Source organism: Panthera tigris, chromosome A1 (genome assembly GCF_018350195.1).
Source record: "Panthera tigris isolate Pti1 chromosome A1, P.tigris_Pti1_mat1.1, whole genome shotgun sequence".
Lineage (NCBI taxonomy): Eukaryota > Metazoa > Chordata > Mammalia > Carnivora > Felidae > Panthera > Panthera tigris.
In genome coordinates this window covers 197,962,460-197,984,475 of record NC_056660.1, presented here as the reverse complement: position 1 = coordinate 197,984,475, position 22,016 = coordinate 197,962,460, and the positions used below count along the sequence as shown (strand labels likewise).

Below are 22,016 nucleotides of genomic sequence, written 5' to 3'. Positions count from 1 at the left end.
GGGCACAGAGCAAGTGTGCAAAAAACACTGGTTGCAACAATGAACAGTTGTTTTGTTAGATAACTAATCAAATTCAAAAAACACTAAGATATGCTTAAAATGCTGAACCAAGGTATCTTTCTTCTTTGGGAAACTTCCTTTTGCCAATTTGCAGATAGGCAAGCATATCTAAAAAGAAAGGAGTTTCTCCAGATAAGTCTTCACATAAGGTCACTGTGTGAGGCTTTAATTTGGTCTAATGTCCCTTTTTTTCTGTTGAGCAATTCCTCCTTAGCACAGCCAAAGCACCTGACCCAAGATGGTAAGCATAGGCTAGTCCACCTTCTAGGCACTCTTATGGCACAAAGAAGAATAAGTCTACATACATACTATGCCCTGAGGCAAGATGCAATTATGGGGCTTGAACCACTGTCCGCCATTTGTATAGACTTCCATTTAGATCTCAAACACAGGCTTTAAATACTCTCTCTCTCTACACACACACACACACACACACACACACACACACACACACACACGTGTAGAATAAAAAAGCTGACAGTATCAACTATTCTTTAATCCCACAGCGAGATGGCTTTTATTGGCAAGTCTTACAGAACCGGTGGTCAAACAAAAGCAGTGTTGTGATCAATAACTATTATGTTTTTAGTGTAATATATAGACTTCTGAATGTGAAGAGAAAAAGATTATCAATTCAAGAAAATAATTTTTAGGCTCCAGTAATGACATATTCCAAAAACCTGGACATTTTTTGGTAGGTCGTCTATTTGCTTTCATGTAAAAGGCATAAACAAAAGTGAGATGCAAAATATACTGGTTTAAGCTTAAGGCAGAGAAAGAAGGATGCTGAAATCTAATTTGGTTATCTCAGTTACTCTGACTGTATTCTATGGGGACGACTTACGAGCATGTGCACACTCACACACACAAACCCACATCGGGGTACATCAGAGTAGATGTGCAGGGACAAATTTAAGAGCTTCCTCCGATTATCAGGATAGAAGTTCACAAATGCACTTCTGCAACATTTCTAAATGGAAAGCATGGGCGCCTCATTAAGAGTCGAACATCAACCATAAAAAAGTGCAATGACTTGCTCAGTGTTTGGCTTCCCTCTCATGGCAGAATGGCCCAACCACGACGGGATGTTTAAAATTTGCGGCGTTGGAAAAAAAAAAAACAAAACTATCGAGGGTCACATGGTGATTTCATAAATACACAGAAGACCGAAGAAAAGTGTGATGCTACCCTGTGTGCTGCAACTCCAAGGTGAGTTAAAACCAACTTTGGAATTAATAGCTCTGAGATCTCAAAGAAATCCTTTCTAATACCCAGATTTTCAACTTTGCAAATTTAACGACAACCATGCTGTTGGCCTTTCCTGACCTGTTGTGAAGTAAATCAGGCAAACTAATGTGGGCTAACAAGTCTTTTTCACACTGTTCGATCACCCTGCCTCTCCTTTTCTCCGCAGACCTCGCCTTTCTCCCACTCTGTCTAGCCATCCTCCTCCTCAAAGCACACAAAATGGCCACTGTAACCCCGCATTACTGCTCATTAGATCACAGGTTAGTCAAGTGGAACTGCCCGGGGTTCCCAAAGGAGAGCTATACTTCAAAAATCTGTCCATGTCAAATGAAGAAAAAAAACCCTGAGCGTGGGGTCACCCAGATCAATGATCAAAAGAAACAGAGAATGAAGGGGGGGGGGCGGGAAGCACACCCTCGTTTTTGTTAAAAACACACACAGGTCTGATTTACTATAAGGGATGCAGAGATACGATGGGGGTTTTCTCTCATGCCCATTTTTTTTTTTTTTTAATTAAGTAATTTGTTTTAACCGGGACCTTTTGGTTGTTAACTTTTGAGCTTTCGGAAAAAGTCTACAACTTATCCTTAAAATCGCTCCCCAAAGAAAACACACTCCAGGAAATCCAGTTTTTAGGAGGACTCTTAAATATTTCCCAAAACACTTGAAAAGCAATGAAAGTAATGCAAACTAATCCACCTTTAAGGCATGAGGACATTCTATTTAAGTCTCAATGTAAGAATTGGTGAGGACGTTCTATTTAAGTCTCAACGTAAGAATCCACTCTTAAAATAATCCGAGTAACCTCTTGGGCCTTCAAAGAGGAAACAACGAGCCCGTCAATCACATCATGAGAATACACCAAGTGACACACTATAAAAAGCAGATTTCGGGGCTTCTGTGAGGCCTCACAGAAACCTAGAAACCTGCAGGTAGGTCCACAGCTTGTTCAAGCATCTCCCTCATTTTCATGCAGTGGCAAAATACAACATTCTACAGTTGCTTACTTTCTTTAAGACAGAGCTACTACCTGTACTGCAAAACTGACAAATTAGAAAATTCAAGCAGAATGACCTATCTGGAACATTGTAAAGAACACACTTTAGTATCGGGTTTCACAAGTCAAAATCTCCAGAAGATTGGATTTTCCCAGTTTCCTCACAACAGCAGAGGAAAGTACATCTTGTTGGCATAGCGATGAAAAGCAGTTTGACAAGAACACAGTCTATCTGAATGGTAGTAATCAACTTGCTTATAATTTAATCTAACAGAAGTTGTAACATTGTGTACGGTCTTCATTGCTTTAAATTTTTTTTTTTTTCCTATTTGGAACTCATTCTTCAAGCACTCTCAAAAATATATAAACATACCTGTCCCTACACTGGATTTTGTTTCACTTCTGTGTATTGAACAGGCATTCGTGACAGTATCCGAGGCACAGCTGAACGTGCCATTTCATGCTCTTAATACTTCTGTCCAGAGAAGGAGGACAGACCCAGAAGTTAATCCGGGTACTCTGTGTGCTCGATCCTCAGGTAATCCTCACTATTTGCTATGAGGTAGGTTCTAGGATTAGCCCCATTTTACAGATGAGGAAATGGATTTAAGTTTTTGCTCAATATTATTCTGCTGGTCCACAGTAAGAGGGATTTAAATCCAGATGGCCTGACCTCAGAGCCTTATTGTCTGTCATCTCTAAACCCAAAGTGCCAAGTTAAATACCCATCAAGTTAAATGTGTGTGTATCCTATGATCCAGCAATTCCAATTTGACACATATACACTTTAGAAATGCTTGCATATATACACAAGGAAACATGTACAAAGATATTCGTCAACAGCTTTGTTTGTAATCTCAAAAATCCAGAAACAACCTAAAAGTTTATCAATAAGAATAAATAAATAAAATTATGGCACAGTCATGCCTTGGAACATAATATATCAATGAAAATAAATAAGTTAGATTTACATATATCATATAAGCTCAAAAAATGTAATGAAAAAAGCATGACAAAGTATACACTCTAAGACACCACTTATGTAAATTTTTATCACACAAAACATTACTGTATATTACTTAGAGATACATGCATATGTATTAGAAGTATAAAAATGTATGTTGGGAAAGATACCAACTTCAAGATACACTCACTTAAGAAGTGAGGGAAGGGGCTTTGAAAATGCATCTTTACTGATTTAAGGAAGAGATCTGAACAAATATGGTAAAATGTTAAAATGTGCTGAATCTGGGTAATGGGTGGATGAGTTTCACTGTCATGTCATTTTTTGTACTTATCTCTATCTTTGAAGTTTTTCATAATTAAAATAAAGTATGATTTTTTAGATGCATATCCTCATATTCCAAAATAAGTCCTTCTCCAGAAATGAGAGTTGGAGTTCCTATAAATTACCTCCCCCCACCATAACTGCTTAAAATTCAAGGTAACAACGTAGAGACTAAAGTGTTAAAATTAACTTTCCTGAAATGATTACAGCACCTTACTGCACGTGTCTTAGAAGTATCTTTAAGATAATTACATCATTAATATACGGTCCACATTCATATTGTTAAGCAAAATTCATTAAGTTGGTGTTTCTAACCTTTTCACCTTCAAAGTCTCCTAAGCAAGTAGCTAGGTTGAAGGATGAGAGTTTTAAAGTACAACAGACTAGGGGCACCTGCGTGGCTCAGTCAATGGTCTGACTATAGCTCATCATCCCACGGATCATGGGTTCGAACCCCCTGTCAGGCTCTGTGCTGACAGCTCAGGGCCTGGAGCCTACTTTGGATTCTGCGTCTCCCTCTCTCTCTGCCCCTCCCCCACTCACACTCAGTCTGTCTCTCTCTCTCTCTCTCTCTCTCTCTCAAAAATAAAAAAATAATAAAGTACAGCAGACCAGGGCACATGAAAAAAACAGAATATTGTTCACTGTATACTGTTTTGTACCTGTTTAAAATTTACCATGTGGTTTGTCATTCAGGCTAATTTAAATGAGATGGATTTTTGAAGCTTTAAAATGAATGGATTTTTTAAGATTATGTCATACTCCATGGAGATCCAAATGAGAACGACAGACATCCACTGGGTGGCAGTTACATAATCTTAATTGACAAAGAATGGATCAAGTAATGTCAACCATAATTCGCTACAAATTTGTACATATTTGTGAGCAGAGCTGGAGAAGAGATGTTATTCCGAAAATAATTTCGGTGAAAGTAAACCCAGCAATTACAGCCATATCTTGCTTTAACATCTTAGAAATATGACATTTTTAATAGCACACATTTTTCAGTTCAGCTTTACTATGGCTACGGAACCATATGGCAAAATCTTGACTAACTAGAATCCAAAAAAGAACAAGTACTAAAGGAATTACAATTTTTGTATTCCATTTTTAACAGATAAAACTACAAAAACACAGATCTGTATCAAGTGTTTTACCAAAAAAAAAAAAAAAAGCAATGCCTGATATGAAGTTAGTACAAATTCAACAAAATATTCCATACTTTCTGCATCTACACTGCTAGAACCAATGTTCTAAATAATTAAAGGGGCACTGCACATAAGAATCATTAAAGACTATTTCCCTCGAGCAGAAAACTGTGCTGAGCAGAAAACTATATTAATAAAAAATTTCTGTTAACTCTAACAGGCTCAAGCAATCTGGCAATCTTATGTTTTACCTTCAAGGCTGTTTTCCCTTTTTCAGCTAAAAAAAAAAAAAAAAAAAAAAAGCTTAATTTGCTTGTTAATATAAAAGTCATTAAAAAGCCATTATTAATTAAGGAAAAACAGAAAGATGTCCAAACTTGAGCTTTAATTAAAGAAAAACATCAAAGTCCATATAAAAATATGGGAAATTGACATCTTTTTTTATTGCCCCAAACATGTAGACACATGCATTTTTACACTTAATGAATCTCTACCCACTCATTTAAATAATTCAAATATTTAGACTTAACCTTTTCAAGAAGTTTGGCAAGTACCATTTTAAATGAAACTATTCTAGAACAGAGTAAAATGTAAGTCTTTAAATATAATCAGAGAAAGATTCTTTCTTAAGAATTTATGTTTTCGTGTTTTAGAAAATTAGGCCATTTGGGCACAATGATTTGCTTTTGCATAATGTCAATAACCATAATAACGACTCTACTCAGTGCATATAAATTATACCTTTATCTCAACATCTTTTTTTGGCCTATTTTTCAGGATCTTATAATTATTCAGTCTTGTCTTCAATGTGATATGCTACAGCATGATGAGAAAATATCTTTCTTTTATAGCACCGTTAACAATTGTAAGTCTTCAATCAGCTGTTCTCTAAGCATTCCTCTGCCAAGGTCTTATTTTCATTTCATTATTTCTTTGTTCTCCTTGTCTAAACTACACACAAGTTACCCAGATTTTCCACTCTGGCCCCTTTCAATAAAAACTTGTTTTGGCTTGACAAATTATTAGTCATCACTATAGTTCTAAAAATATTTTACAAATTCTTACACGTTACAATTTTGTTGTTCTAGGCAACCTCCAATTTATTTCACAGTTCATATGCAGAACCGTCTTCCCATAAGGTTTAGTTGGTTTCCCTTGTTTACAAAAACAATTCCGGTTACTTTATTCATCTGTTTACTGCCTGAACACTCTTTATGGAGCATTCTTATTTCAGGTGTAGAACAAAAGTAAACTCAATCTAGGCACACCACCCTTAACACAAGGAATTCAGACACTGGAATATGTTATGTGATAAGGGTAAATAAAATAAAATGAAACCTTACTTGACTCCTCCTTTATAAGTCAGTAGAAAACTTGTCATTTTTTTTGGTCAACGATTAACGTGTGTACAAATTACAATTTCAGAATTTCTAGCCGAGAAGACTATTTCCATTCCACTACTGGATACTGTGACATCAAACACAGCAAAGGTCTTAGCAGGCCAGTCAGGAGAGAACTACGTGGTGTCTGCAAAATGAGATGTCGTTTGTGTTCACTGGACTCGTGTTGACACCTTCTTGTTTGCTATGGAAGTTTGTATCATGCCTTTATTCAAAACCACTAGATTCCCCTTTACTCAAGATATAAACATGCAAAGTACTATGTGAATATTTAAATAAGAGTGGTAGCTGAACACGGACATCTGTGTAGAGACACTACTAAAGCAAGAAAGAGATTCTACGTTATCGGTAAACAAAAAGGAAAAAGAGGTTCTATAGACAAAGAACTCAGGTGTGGGTTAGCTCATTTCTGCCAAAGCCCATGTATCCTGGAAGAGTAGCTACTTCTAAGTGGGAGTCTGTTGTCTGTACCACTGCACGTGCCTGGCTTACTGTTTTCCCGAAAGGCACATGCAATTCACAGGTAAAGAAAAATAAGTGGCAAGGAGAAAATTCCAGGTACTGGAGCAGAGTGTTCTATTCATCTTAAAAGATGAAAGCAGGTATCTTTCATTACACGTTTTTGTTCTTAGAGGAAGAAGGCCAAAAATATGTGATTTTCATATTTGTGTTAACACAGCAGAGCTTCTCAAAGTCACTGCCAAAACTGGGCTGGTTTTCTTACCTGCTTTTTCCACACTTTTAGTTAAGGATATCTGCCTCATTATAAACCTCGCTGACTCCCTAGACTTTCTGTAGTCTGGCTTTGCTGTGATTACTGGTCAAAACCTTTAATTACAGTATATAGTTTGTGCAGCTGCCTGGAAATTGGTCTCAGGGTCAGTGGCTCTTCCCGTTCCCCTCTTTCCATTCTTTTGAAGCAATATTGCTGAACTGAAGGCATTGTTCCAGCTTTCTGGTATGCTCTGTCTGCTGCACACTATGAATAGCTTTGCAATCACTCTAGCAATTGGTTCTTCAACTGCCTTTAGGTTGTCAATTGTAATTCATTGGCTCCAGGCACCTTTTCTCTTTTCATTCTCTTGAGGTCTTTTCTTATTTAATTTGCAATAATATTAGGGAATGTCTTCTTCAGACATGTCACTAATGTCTTCCTGATTTTGAGGCTGGGTGTACATTTAACTTTCATATATATGCCTGTTAAAATGTTTCCATACTTCCTCTGTCTCTGACTTGTGATGACAATCTTTGCAGGATGTTGTGAGGAATTTGGCTTTATGTTCAAGTCTTCTTGCTAAAGAATAATCTAAAGAACAATCCTCCTTGAAATATTCTCATCGGAATTAATTCACGTAATTAGTTATGGTTATTTTATAACTTCCCAAAGATATAATTTTCCATTTTTGTGATAATTTTAAGCTTTCATATTTTCTTCCCATAATTATGCCCTCTTCTTTTCAGTTTATAAAAATTATAAATTTGAGTTCTATACAACTTCAGGAATTAGTTAACTAACAAATAAAGGGTTTTGACTATTTAGAAATCAATGTCTATGTTTTTAGAGCCTTTCAGAAGACCTATCCTTATTCCTCAAATATCATTTTAGAGATTACATAAGAAAACATTCAAACTATTCAAAATGAGTTCCAATGCTTCTGCATTACAGGTAGCTTTATTTTATATATAGACACAGATTTATTTATATATATATGTATGTATATATATAAAGCATATATACATACATATATATAACATATATATGTGTATATATGTATATGTACATATATACATATATATATGTTTTATATATAAAATACATGTTTTATATATAAAACATATATATAACATATATATAACAAGTATATATAACATATATATAACAAGTATATATATATGTTATATATATGTAACATACATTTATATATTTTTAAGAAAAAGGACAAACATCTCTTGATTTGTTAAGAAAAAACAAAACCTCAGTGGATTATGTCTCAACTCCTTAGTTCTGTATAAAACCCAGCATGGTAACCCCTCTCATTAGCCTCAGCCATCCCAGAGTAACCAAAGGTATTTTTAAGCAGACACTATGTAATAATAATAATGAAAATAATTATCATAATGATAATAACTAACGCTTATTGTGCTTTTTATCTTCAAAGCACCTTACTGACATTAACCATGCGTCTATTTTCAAATTAATTTAACTCGACAAATGTCTTATTAACTCTGTAAGTTATGGAATGTGGAGTCAATGGAGTTTTCTTTTGCAAATGAAATAAATAAGTAAATAAATAATTGGGACTAAGGGACGAGGAAATCAGTCTGAAAACTTCAGCCTCAGAATCATTTCTTGGCTTTGTTGAATGAGGCTTAATGAAATACTAATTTTTACAAAATACAAAATTGAAATAAAGGGTGAAGTTCACCACTACAACCATTCAAATACCTATTGCCTCAAAAAGACCCAGAAAGAGAAAGTCAAACTCTAACTGTACTAGTTATGATTATTGTAAAATATTTAAATATGTACAGGAATTAAAAGTGTTAGATGTACGAAATGAGGGGTGCCTGGGCAGCTCAGTTAGTTAAGTGTCCAACTCTGAATTCCTGCCCAGGTCGTGATCTCGTGGGTCCTGAGATAGAACCCCGTGTTGGTTCTGGCTGATAGCGCAGAGCCTGCTTGGGATTTTTGCTCTCTTTCTCTCTGTGCCCCTCCCCCACTTGTATGGCAGGGCACACAACACTCTCTCTCTCTCAAAATAAGTAAATAAATAAATACATCGGTAAACAGCCTTTTAAAAAATTTAAGAAATGAAAAAACTCCAAGTTTCATTAACGTAGAACAATTTTACAACAAAGCTAGATTTGTTCTTAATACATTGAATGTATTGCTTTAAAACCATTTCGATTACGTTCCCCTTGAGCTGCATCATGTACCAGTCTCCACATGAGAAATACAAGTAAAAGACAGTTTGCTATGCTCACAACTGAAATAAGCTCTATATACTTAAAATGTAGGCTTTAATAAAAGCATATTAAAGGAATATTATTCAGCCAAGATGTCCTGCCACTTTCTACGAGGAATTCTGGGGAAAAAATAGTAACCTGCTTTATAGCAAGGTCCTCAGGTGGACAAACACAAATTTAAGTACATGAAAATAAACATCTGTAAGTCTGGTCAATGGCAGATTAAAGCTTTGCAAAACCATTACTATGGTCACAGTGGTGAGATTTCATGCAAGATGCAGTTTATGAGTAATATTCAAAGGTCAGGTTTGGTGTGGAGGAAAAGGAAAGTTCAAGGGTGGGAACGTGAGTTAGACTAGGTAGAGTTAGGGAATCTGGATAAAGCTGATGGTGTCAAAGCCAGGAGGGAAGCACATATGGGAAGTACTTATCCCAATAACATATAATTGAGCACAGAGACATAAACAAGCCTGAAGTCCTGTCCTTCAAGGAGCTTACAATCTTGAGGGGTAGACAGAAAAGTTACATGCAATTAATTCTAGTATTATGACTTGGATATGCCCAGGATGCTATGGGAAGTCAAAAGGAGGGCACCTAGCCCAGCCTTCGATGCTTTAGGGAGACTTCTTGATGTGACCTATAATCTTTAGGTGGTCTTCCTAGAGCAACAGATATAGTGAGCAGTAGCTCAATGTGAGTGAGACAAGAGAAGGGAATTCAATACTCAGGCACATTGATATATAAGATCGGTGGTGTTTCACTTGTTTCTAGAAGGAATCAGAACATAGTACTGGTTTTTAATATGGGTATCATGAAAAAATAGATAGGAAATTGGTTCTTAATGGTCTGTGTTGAAGAACAGGGAGAAAAGGGGAGGTCTGGGGGTGTCAACAATCAGGAAACTGCAAAGTACCGCAGAGGTGGAAGAATTATACCCGGAAACATCTGGATGTGCAAAGTAAGAATTGGAAGAGGTTCCAAAATTTGCCAGCTTTACATTAAACAAAGATATGCATTTGACAGACTCAAGGAAGAAAGTGTAAAGAAATAGGGGTTTTATAAGAGAACGTAATGAATTCTTGTTATATTTTTAAATGTCTTTCTTACACTGTTATCCCTCCTAAATAATTTTCTTGATACAATGGACCTTTCGTATATATCACTTGTTAATGGGAATTTATTAGCTTTCAGGGGGCAGGGCACATTCTCATAATACTGCTTGGTGGGTGCGAGAAATACAGGTATACGAGTTCCCTTGAATGCTAAGATCAAACTGGCTAGATTTAGAATTGATGAAATCAAATATAAAAATTAGTTTTTTCATGTACATGAAGTACATGAATGTACAAGGACATATCCTGACTCTTTTGGCATTCAGCTAAAAGTTGCTCTTCAAAATATAGAAGAGTCATTATTATAAATGTAACTATCGCAATGGTGGTGATTTCAGCTTCTCTTGCACGTTAGTAAACGTTAGTAAACATTTTCAGGAGATCACGGCGTCATTCCTCTAAACCCTCCCATTGTTTCCCCAAGATTAAACTGTAACAGAGTAAAGTACATCTGTAAGGAATGAACAAAAAATAATTTGTATCTCTTATATCATTTTAAAGTAAGTATACGTCCCATAAGGGAATCTTCAGACTGCTCACACAATACGCATGTCCGCTGCTCTAAGTGAAATCAAATCAGTATTCTAAAATGCTGCCAAGACGCAGGTCAGGACACTTGGAAGCTCCTAAGATTTAAAGTGTATGACACTTTACAATCATTATGGTACAAACACACACACATTTCTGTCCATATACAGACAGTAATAATAAACTAAGTATGTTACATGATTTAAACACTCCTTTGTATTTTCTAATAAAAGATTAGTCACGTAAAACCAGAGATGATATTCACCACTTCATAGAGATACCAAAACAAAACAAAACAAAAACACCACTCCACCATTAACAAGTATGAGTATAGAATAAAAATTTTAAATTAGAGGCTTACTACTTGCAGATCAACAGTTCCCAAACATTTCAATCCTTCAAAACTCTCTGACCCTTTTAGGAAGGGGGAAATGTATACAATTTAGAAATAGTGATCTATAAAGAAGAACTATAATTAAATGCAATGGTTCAATAACGTGAAACACACACCAGCACTCTCTTCCACAAGAGGTCTATAGACAAAGTATTCATGATACACTCAATATTGAAAAGTATTTTTCAAAAATATGAATATTTATAATCGAAGCAAAACATGGGCTAAAAAGGTAATGTATCATTATAGAAATACTTGGGAATACTCTACTCACACTTGTATTTTATTCTTTCCTAATAGAACCCCACATTCAATGTGCATCACAATAACAAACTAAGTGACAATTGGAAGAAAACTGAGAAATGCCTGATCACAAATTTTAACCTTAATGTTGACATCCTAATTTAAAAGCTGGATATTCTTGTGCTACAATTAATGAACCATGGAACCATTAAAGTCATTTGACCTTACAATGTCACTTCAAGAATCTTTATTTCATAGTTTTCACATTTCTTAGTATTTGCTTCGATGCAAAATACTTGACAGAGTTGATTCAGTATTTTTGATGTGCTATTTCTAAAAAAGGTAAACATTTTTGAATTTAGGATATGGACAAATATCAATTCAGATTAGGCTGCTGAAAGGTTAAACTATTTCTTTCACGTTGACAAAATGTGTCATTTTATAAGACACAGTAGTGCCCAATAAAACAAAAATAAGATTTTAAAAAGCTAGGAAGTAAAAGAGTCCCAATCGGCAACCGTGTAGAGGGAAAACAGGATTACATTTATTGGTTACTGTATCAATTTAACTTCTCATAAAATCCTCCTAATCTATTAAATAACTTCAGAACTGAAGTATGCTCTCCTATGGGAGTTGTAAAACAAATTAGATACAATTACCATTCAATACAAATAAAAAGCCAACCTATTTACCCTTAAGATGATTCTTGTTTTAAAGCCTTATTATTCAAATTGGACTAGAATTTTCCCTAATGAATCAAGTGGGCCACTTGACTTAATTATAGATTTTTATATTGTATTTTCTATAGAGAAAAGTAGTTGATACGAATGAATTCTGGAAAACTGTGGTAACTACACCTCCCCAAAGTGAATACAACAAACATCTGTTGCAAAAACTGCTTGGCTTTCAGACAGTACATAAAGGGTGTTCTGTTTCCCAGTGTTTTGCTATTTAAAAAAAAAAAAAAAGATTATTTATTAAAAAACACGTTTCTACTATCAATTCTCAAGATGTAAAATCTTAAAAGGCTGTTGAGTTAAACACAGGTCATTACCAGGTTTATCACAGAAGGCGAACTATGCAATGTACAAGACTCTACTTGCGTTCTAAAAGGGTAACAAAATAATTGGGCATGTTGCCCTCTGTGGGTTAGAAAGTAATTTTAACCATTGTCTTCCTTTCTTAACTCCATTCTCTACACAAACATTGCAACACTCATAGCAGAGGAAGGGACTAAATATATAGAACCTCCAGAGATTTTCATTCTCTGGTTGGAATCCCCAGGATAATTCCTCTTTCTCCTTTGGATCTCACCAGCTTCTAAATGCAACAACATTCTGTTATCCTCATTAGATGATAAATGAATTTTTAAAGTTTTACTCCAGTGACAGGGTAAATAATTACATTTTTTTTGTTTTTTTGTTTTTTTGTTTTTTTGCATAATGCATTGAGCACAAAATGTAATAATTTCAATGGGAGGAGGGGAAGAATCAATGAGCCTTTATGACTCGTGGTCTTTTCTTAGCTGCATCAAAGAACTGTTCAGTGCTTTTGGTAAACTGAATGCATTTTCCTTGAATTCTGAAAGAATAGAATTTTGCCTCAAACTCACAGCTATTTTGCAAAGTAAAAACCCATCCTTTTTAGCATTTGGAGATTACACAAAGTGCACACGAATTAGCAGGTACAAACGAATAAAAATGTTTATAAGCAACAGAGCACAGGGGCATGTAATACCTTCACAATAAGGTAAGGAGGGGTAGTATACAGATGGCCACTTCTGAACATATTTCAAATGACATGTAAGTTTGCTCACTTTTTAATCTTCTATCCCTCTTCTACGCAAACCTACTTCCAACCATTTTGAGATGATTGCTTATTAAAAGTCTAAGATTCAGTTTTTATAATTCCACTTTTATGCTAACTTATTAATAAGATATTGAGCCCTAAAACATTCCTAGGAGTATTTCAACAAGGCATTGTAACACACTATTCTGAGAAACCTCTTTGTCATTTAAGCCACGAGAAAAATAGAAAGCTTCCTTTTCTTTTCCTGCCAAATCCAACGTATGGGCACTTCATTATGTTTCGACAAGCTTCAAGATCTATAACAGAATTTGTCTATGTCTTTAATTAAAATCTAAAATGTTAACGTCCACCTGTATAGTATATGTTTATATAACCACAGGGACAATACCTTAAACAGTCCTCAAAATGGTATTTGCAAATTCCATTACAAGCAAAAGTTTTGAGGAAAAGTCATTTAAAATTGGTATAAATAGAAAGTCAGTCATACATGATCCAGGATATACAAATTTTGAATAATTTTCAAATCATTCTGTTTATTCTACATTTACAGCCTCTGTCTCACTAAAAGATGAATCATAAAAAGATATTTGCCCGTTTCTTAGGAAAGATACTGGCGAAAACACACAAGGCATATTCCGAAGCAATTAATTGTTAAAAGCTTCCTTTCTTCAATGTGACAGTCTTTAATTTCTATGGAGGATTACCCTGAGTTATCTATCTGGTTTCAAGAAAACATTAGTTTCAATTTTATGATGTCTAAGGAAAACAGTTTCTTAAAATTAAAAGAAAAAAATTCAGCTATTGTACATAACTTGAATAAAGTGATTTGATGTTATAATGTCACTTGTATATGTATTTCGTATGTTTTATTATAGATGTATTACATATTATTTATGTACAAAACATTATATTGTCTATTTGTATTCTGTACTGCATACATATATTTCCCACAATGAATCTCAGAACAATGCATCTTCAGCAAGTATCTTATAATTTATAATACTAACTGTCTATGATTAGATACTATTATATCTACTCTACAAGCAGGAAAACTGATGCTGAGAAAGTAAAAGATTTACCCCACCCAAGTCTTAAGAACAGATCAGGAAGGCGAGACAAGTTCAATGCTGAAGATCTGCACATTAATGACTCTGAATACTGCTTTGTTTCTATCTTTATTACTTACTAGTATTTATATTTCACAAAACCTAAAGAGGAAAAAGGTGCATGCTGACTACTTAATGATAAACGAAGCAACAAAAAATGGGCACGAGTTCTATTTAGTAAGAAAACCTTGCCTTCTTCACTATTTTCCTAAGACTTAAATGAAAACTGTCTCAATATAGTATCTCTTCTACTGCTTAGTACTTTAAACTTCAAAGTAAATTATCTAAAACCATCCCACTCACTTACTTAAAAAAAAAAAAAAAAGCCTGAATTATTCCCATTTTACTGATGGGAAGACAAGCAAAGGAACAAAGCTTTTTGCCTGGGTCCCACATTAAGTGTGAAACCAGTCTGGAGTTAGAACGTCTTAGGTGTTTGACGCCTCATCCAGTGTTTCAGACTACAGGGCAGTGTGATTCCTACTAATTATAATATCCTGAAGTCACTAAAGGAAGCACACAATTTTCTGAAGAAGGGGAGAGAAACCTACCTTGAAAGTTACAGGTGTAAAGGAATACATAAAAAGTCTTTATTTCACTGTACTTTGGTTAAAATTCACTACAATTCAAAATTTAAAAATTATTCCCATATCTTATTCCTTCCGTATCCATGAATCAGAAGCTCTTCTGGGTGAGACACTGATTTTTTTTCAGTCCAGAACTAGACTCATGCTTTTATAGGAGAGATACGCACTAAGAAATGAAATTCAATGAAGAAGATAAAGAACGGGTCCATATTAAAGTGTATTTGGTGGCATGGAACTTGCAAGATAAGACATCAATTTTCAGCCTGGCTGGTTACAGAATAGGACTCATTGCTTCTAGTCAACAGTGAGCGTTTCAGAGAGACAAGAACATGACATCTGAGGGCAAGTGATGCATGGTGACATGCATGAGGCATTCCTTGAAAAGCTGGAGAAAAGGAGAATGAAGTAAGCTAGTGGGGTAAGAAATGCTAAATCACCAAGCCTGCAGCCTTTTAAAGCAGATGAGAAAAATATTCAGATAAGTCCTTTAACTTTCGCTAAAGTTAAAAAAAAAAAAAAAACCAATGATGCTTTCCAAGTAGAGAAAGGTATATAAACAATAATTTCTATAGATTGATACAGTCTTTCTACTTTCTCAGAAAACTAGGGTTTCGTGTTGGAAAACACCACAACCAGCATATTCCTAATTACAGACAAGTTTTCAGATTCCAACGTGGCAACAAAACCACAGCACACAAGACAAAGGCTTGTCACGTTCATGAGACATACCTCTTGGACTGATCGAGCAGCTGGCTTGTCTTGATGATTGGCCAATATTAAAAAGGGTAAAGTGCATAACTGTGGGTGCTGGAGAGCTGAGTGCAGTTCATTCCTAGCAGTTTCTAAATCATCTTCTGAAGAGGCACTGTCTAATACAAATATTACCCCTTGAGATCCTTGGTAGTAGCGGCTCCAATATTTCCGGATATTATCAGCCCCTGTCAAAAACAAAACAAATTCTTTTTAAAAATAGCTTTCGGCAACTGAAAAATACTCAACAGTCCTGTTGGTGTTCCCAACACTAATTCCTACTGGAAACCAATGTAGCTTTTAAAAATTAAGGGCAGAGAACATGGTTGATGAGGACCAAGGCATGAGAGCCAACAGGTGGATGTGGCCTTGAAAGAGAACACCCAAGTTTATCAGTCATTCTTTGTACCTTTCTTATCAAAATATGTGAGAAAGAACTAGGATAGTTGTTTTGATTGAAAGTCAACATTTTTTTCAGATTTTGTTTACTAGTCCTAAATAAAAACTCCACTCTTTATAATCAGAGTTTGAGCCTAACTCAGAGAGTAGTGTAACCCAGCTAGCTGTTCACTGAAGCTTTATCCCAGACAATGAACATGATCCTGAGGACAGTTTCTAAAAGAACTACTTGTTGATCATGACAGCCTTATTTAATTTCATCTAGAAAGTGAAAACTACTAGCACAATATTTTTATGTATCAAAGTGCTGAAATCTGTGATGAATTAAATACTTGATACATTTGCATAAACCCACTTGGCAATGGGCATACTCATGGTCTTGATATGATGGGAGTGTTCATAAAAAGACATGGAGATTCTCAGCATCCAAGGCCACATCTTATTCCTCTTTGTATTTTCAACATCCAGCATTATGTATAACTCAAGGTTCAGTACAGGAAAGAGGAAAATGAGGGAAGGAGGAAATGAAATTATACACTAATTAGGCTTTATGGATTTTCAGACTAGAAAGACCTGTAAAGACTATCCAGTCCAACTGTCTGAGGAACCTGGGGCCAAGAGAGGTGAAGTGACTAATCCCCATTCATGTGTCTAGTAAATCTCAAAACTGAGATTTGCATCTGAGTAGACAACCTGTCCAGGGAGGGCATGGGCATTCCCTACTACATCAGGATAAGTGTTTCATTTATTTCCATTCTATTCATCAATAGCATGGGCAGTCCATGGTGTGTGTGTGTGCGTGTGTGCGTGTGTGTGTGTGTGTGTGTGTGTGTGTGTGTGTTTGGGGCATGGGACTATTGGTTATACAACAAAAATTAGATAAAGGTATTTCATTAATTTAGTGTATATGAGCAAGTCTTAACCAGTTAGTAACTACATGTTAGCCCTCCATTGAATATTTAGCTCCTATATTGGATATACTGCACTAAGTGTTAGGAATAAAGGACTGGAGTTGGTGCGCACTAACTGACAAGAGCCAAATATGTGCATCTCTTCCCAACTCTGTATTCAATGATGCCATACTGGTAGCTTCAAACTGGATAGGGTGGGAATATTTTCACCATTGAAATCAACGAAAGCTATCATCAGGTCTTTTCTTCCCCTAAGGGCCAACACACCACTGGAGGGCACTAAGAAGCCCATATTTTTCTGTGAGAAATAGAAAAAAAAATTAATAAAGTAATAAAGCTCTGTAGAGAGGTACTCATTAGGCGTCATGAGCACAAGAGATGAGGCATCTCAACCAGGCTGGGCAATCCTCTTAAAAAATAATAGTTACCAAACAGCTACCATTTATTAAGCACTTCCTACATTCCAGGCACGGTGCTAGGTGTTTTCAAAAGAACAGCTCATAGAATTCTTACAGCCACCCCAAGAGGGAGGTATAATTGATTCAGGATTTAAAACTTAAATTTCAGATTTTAAAATCCAGAGTGTCCATCATAATCCTATACTGAAATACCCAGCTATATAAGAGCATCAAGGATATTTAATGTAGAACAACCTTAAATATGTAAAAACATGGGATATGAACAGGGTTAATGCAGATCAGGCAACTTTTAACCAAGAAAACAGTACAAAACAAAACAACTTAAGCCACAGATTTAATATAGGTAGTTAGTTACATAAGTGACGGTCTAACTAAGAAAACAACAGAGCCACTGAAATCAGCAACACTTTAAGCCAGGTTCCCCAGGCACAGAGTCTGAGACCGCATTTCTTGAACACCTGATTATAGACAGTGCTGTCAGGAGAAACCTGGAGTGAAAGAAGCAAGCTAGAATTGGGGAAGGGGCTTGGCAAAGATCTGGTTTCAAAAATCTACCCTCAGCTTAATCCAATGAGGAGCTCTAGAGCATGCACTCAACCACAGAAGTTGTCCAGTCCAAAGACAAGGAGGCTGGGCTGCTATACCCCGGTACAGTCATTGGCTATGAGCCACCCCTAGGGAACAGGAGGGGGTAGGGGTGTGATCTCATACTCTCCCAGACATATTTGGTTGAGGCAATTACTGTCAGCCAAGGGCAGGCCTCTGGAGAAGGGTACAGGTGTGAGTCATTAGCAGCCAATACTCGAAGCAGCTGGGAGATGGATGCACTGGCCCAGTAAAGGAGATCTGGGTAGGATACCAACAGCATCTGCTACAAGCTACATCCAGACATTATCCATATGCTAGAGAACCATCCATAAGTTTGAGGAGCAAAAGTAGCAGCAGTGTTACCTGATGGTAAATGTTTAAGACAAAAATAACGTGTGTGTATATATCTGTACATAAATTTATTACAATTTTTACTAAAAGGTGTGTAGCACACAATTTTCATATAATATACACAACATGCTTTACTGTAAATTCTATAGAGCTCATTAATTCTCACAAAATGCTTTCACTGATTTTGCCCAACTTCCGTAATCATAGCCAACCAACAGTTGCAACTGACCAAGTGCAGTTCCAAAATAAATGGTGGTGGTGCTAAGTGTTTTTACATGTATTAACTCATTTAATCTTGACCATCTTAAGAGGTAGGTATTGTTATGGCTCTCATTTTATCAACAATAAAACTAAGACATGAAACAATCACATAATGTGGCCAAGGTTACACACCTAAAATATTTATCTAGGTCTAATGTGATTGAAATAGAAGGATCATTGACTGGAAAGGTGATAAAACTCAACAAAAAACTCTACTACCACATAAGCCAAGAGGGGGGAAAAAAGCAACTTATCAAAATAAAAGGTACCTAACATTTCCAGCCAATGAGTTAAATGAATATTTTTAAGTACTATTCTATACAAGTCACTAAGCAAGGACCTATAAGAAATATTTAAAAATCCATGATTACCCTAGATCAAACCCACAAATTCTTTAAAGTAATAGTTACTACAACAAGGCCTGTAAATACATCTTAATAAATATGGCCATAGCATTAGAGGGGTGCAGAGAATTAAGTATAAAGAGAAGAATACTGGTTGAATGTTTCAGTGGAAATTTTCTATTGGAAATACACGGGACATATTCGAAATCTAACTCATGAGGGTCTTTTTCAACAAGAAACTATTTCCATCTGCCACCTTTGGGAGCACATAAGACATCAGAAAATGGTTAGACAAAATGACCTTAAGTCCAATGACTGTTGACAGATGAAACAAATCCAAAGAGAAATGCTGGAATTTCTTAAAACATCCATTCTATGATATACTATGTGGATGATAACTTATTATTAATGAAAAGACCCTTTTCTTTAGTCTCCTGCCACACAGCTTTCTGTCCAATCTTAGCATGTCTAATGTTCATCACAAACACTGGGCTTGGAATCTGAAATTCCAGTTCAGCCTTTTGCACAATGGCTTTGGTCATCAGGGCTTCTGGATGAAACCCAGAGTACCCCAGGAAACCAGGAATGGGGTGAATGGTAGTATCAGGTTGGTTGGCCCAGCTGAGAGGGACCTTAGATGAGCCACCAGATTAAAATGAGAAATAGACAGGTCATTAACCCAGCTGCCAGATGCTCTGAGAAGTGAGCCTAACTGGGAAAATTAGGAACAGAGTTTGATGTCCACATCCCAACAGTCCTCGTCCACAAACCAAGTCCAAGGGGAGTAACACACGCAGGGCATCACATCACATCATAAATGGTCTGGGGCCACTCATTTTAATGACTGAATAGTGCATGCTCTGTGTCACTTAAATTGGCATATAAAGAGGTTAAACACCAAATCCAAACCTGGCCTGTATTTTGTATTCAGATTAAAAAAAAAAAAAAGGGTATATTAACAGTAGAGAGGTTGGGGAGGTGAGGGTGTTACCCAGTGTCTGAATTACCCAATGTCTGATACTGCCTTACTGAAGGTTGTAAGGAGCCCTTCATATCCTAAGAGTTCACTCAGAAAGCCAATCAACCAGGAGAGCCTGGTTCAAGCTACTACAAGAGAAAAGATAGAAGATGGGAGCATAACGTGTCTTCATTATGCAAGGTTCTTTTGTATGGCACACTATGGACAACTATGGCAACATTCTCTTATTTATTAATTCCTCTAATGGATGTTTACTGAACACCTGGCACCATCCCAGGCACTGGGGACATACTAGCAAACAAAACAGACAAAAGCTTCAGTCTTCATAGTGCTTACATTCTTTATCAGCAGGGCCAGCCTACCAGTATAGAGGTTAAAAATGCCAAGTATTTGTTTTTCAAGCTCTCTCTTGCAGCATGGACAGATGACTCAGTTTTGGCAAACTGGGATTCAACACAGGTCTGCTGGGAGCTTTTGGGACAAACTGTGCCCCTCAAAAAAAGGGAGATGCTCAAAGAGAGTCACTTCTCTCTTCTAGCTTTTAGATTCTATTAGATGATAACCTTCCCAGCAATCTTGAAGAAGACATACCAACACATGAGGAGGTCACAACAGGAAGACAGAAAGCCTGGGTCCTTGAGAACACCACTGAGCAGCGGTACCAACCACTTACTGTAAGAACTCTTTATTTTGTGAACACAGTGAATGCCTAATTACTCGTGCCGATTTCAAAGACTATTTTATTATTTGCAGCCAAAAAAGATGCTTAGCTCCCTTAAGTTAAAAGGCTGTAGAGGTAAGTTTCTTAAAAGAATTTTTCTTTGAGGGGCGCCTGGGTGGCTCAGTCGGTTAAGCGGCCGACTTCGGCTCAGGTCATGATCTCGTGGTCCGTGAGTTCGAGCCCCGCGTCGGGCTCTGTGCTGACAGCTCAGAGCCTGGAGCCTGTTTCAGATTCTGTGTCTCCCTCTCTCTGACCCTCCCCCGTTCATGCTCTGTCTCTCTCTGTCTCAAAAATAAATAAACGTTAAAAAAAAATTTTTAAAAATTTTTTTCTTTGAAAGATGAAGCCAATGAACTAAATAAACAGGGATACACAGGAGTCAACGATAAAAACAGCAGTTTGAAGTTGTCCCTATGGAAAATCTGATCTCTAGATCAGTGATGTTTAACTCAACTTTCTGTGATTTAAAAAAAAAAAAAAAAAAAAAAAGCCACTAGCCATTGTGGCTACTGAGCACTTGAAATGTGGCCACTGTAACTCAAGAACTGAATTTTATTAAAATTTACTAAAATTTGAAGTTTAGACGCCACACGTGTCTGGTGGCTACTGTATTGGATAGTGTGTTCTAGACATTCCTCTAACTTACTGCTGCCTTGAGCGACTGCTAGAAACCCCCAAGAAGAAAACAGTTAGAGATCTGATCCCATCTCTGAAAGGAAAAGCCATGCAGCCATGCTGGTATAGGAGCAGGTGTGGTCACTCTGATCCAAAGACAAGTGTGCCAAAGGGTGACACAACAGGCTAACCAGGACGAGGGTGTCCACTAGGGTCACCCTGTTATGGCATATAGACTCAGGATGAAGAGTCGAGATTGTCTTCTCTTTCTATCCTCTTACCACAGTCTTCAGAAAATGGAGAATATTTTCCCTCTGAAAAACTTAATGAGATTGGAGACCCATAAATGAAGCCAATTTTGGAGAATTTTAATTGTAAATTAATTCTTCAAATTTTAGTGAAGGAGGATATATCCTCGGAACACAAGTGGCATCAGCCAGTATTACTTTAAGAAGAGTGATTTCCAGCATAGGGAGAAAATGTTCAAGGGCAGGACAGGAGAAGGGACAGAAAAGTATTAATTTTAAAATCTTTTTTTTACCCCTCCCATATATGGAATCTTGGTTTTTCTGATGGGTGGCTCCTTCATTCTTTTTGTCTTCTATACATCAGACCCACTCAATCTGTTTTTAAAAACCGAAATATCCAAGAGTCCAGGAGGACTAAGACATACATATCTAAACTCAAACTTTTGTTATGGACTCCCCCCAGCCCCTGCAAAAAGCACCGAAGTATCTTAAATTAAGCCCTCCTTAAATGCTCAATACAAACTATAAAAATGTGAAGATTCA

The 22,016-nt window shown here is 36.4% G+C and overlaps 1 protein-coding gene across 5 annotated transcripts in view; it reads right to left on the bottom strand.

Annotated features, from left to right (window-relative positions):
• The window catches only part of ARL15 (ADP ribosylation factor like GTPase 15), a 402,537-nt gene that overhangs the window by 187,343 nt on the left and 193,178 nt on the right, over positions 1–22,016 (bottom strand). For all 5 annotated transcript variants that reach the window (XR_006220845.1, XM_042994868.1, XM_042994864.1 and 2 more), the window contains one exon: positions 15,617–15,825. Coding sequence is in view for 4 of the 5 variants with exons in the window: in XM_042994868.1 (XP_042850802.1) it covers positions 15,617–15,825 (209 nt within the window). In the remaining variant the exon portion in view is untranslated. The remainder of the gene's footprint in view (positions 1–15,616; positions 15,826–22,016) is intronic.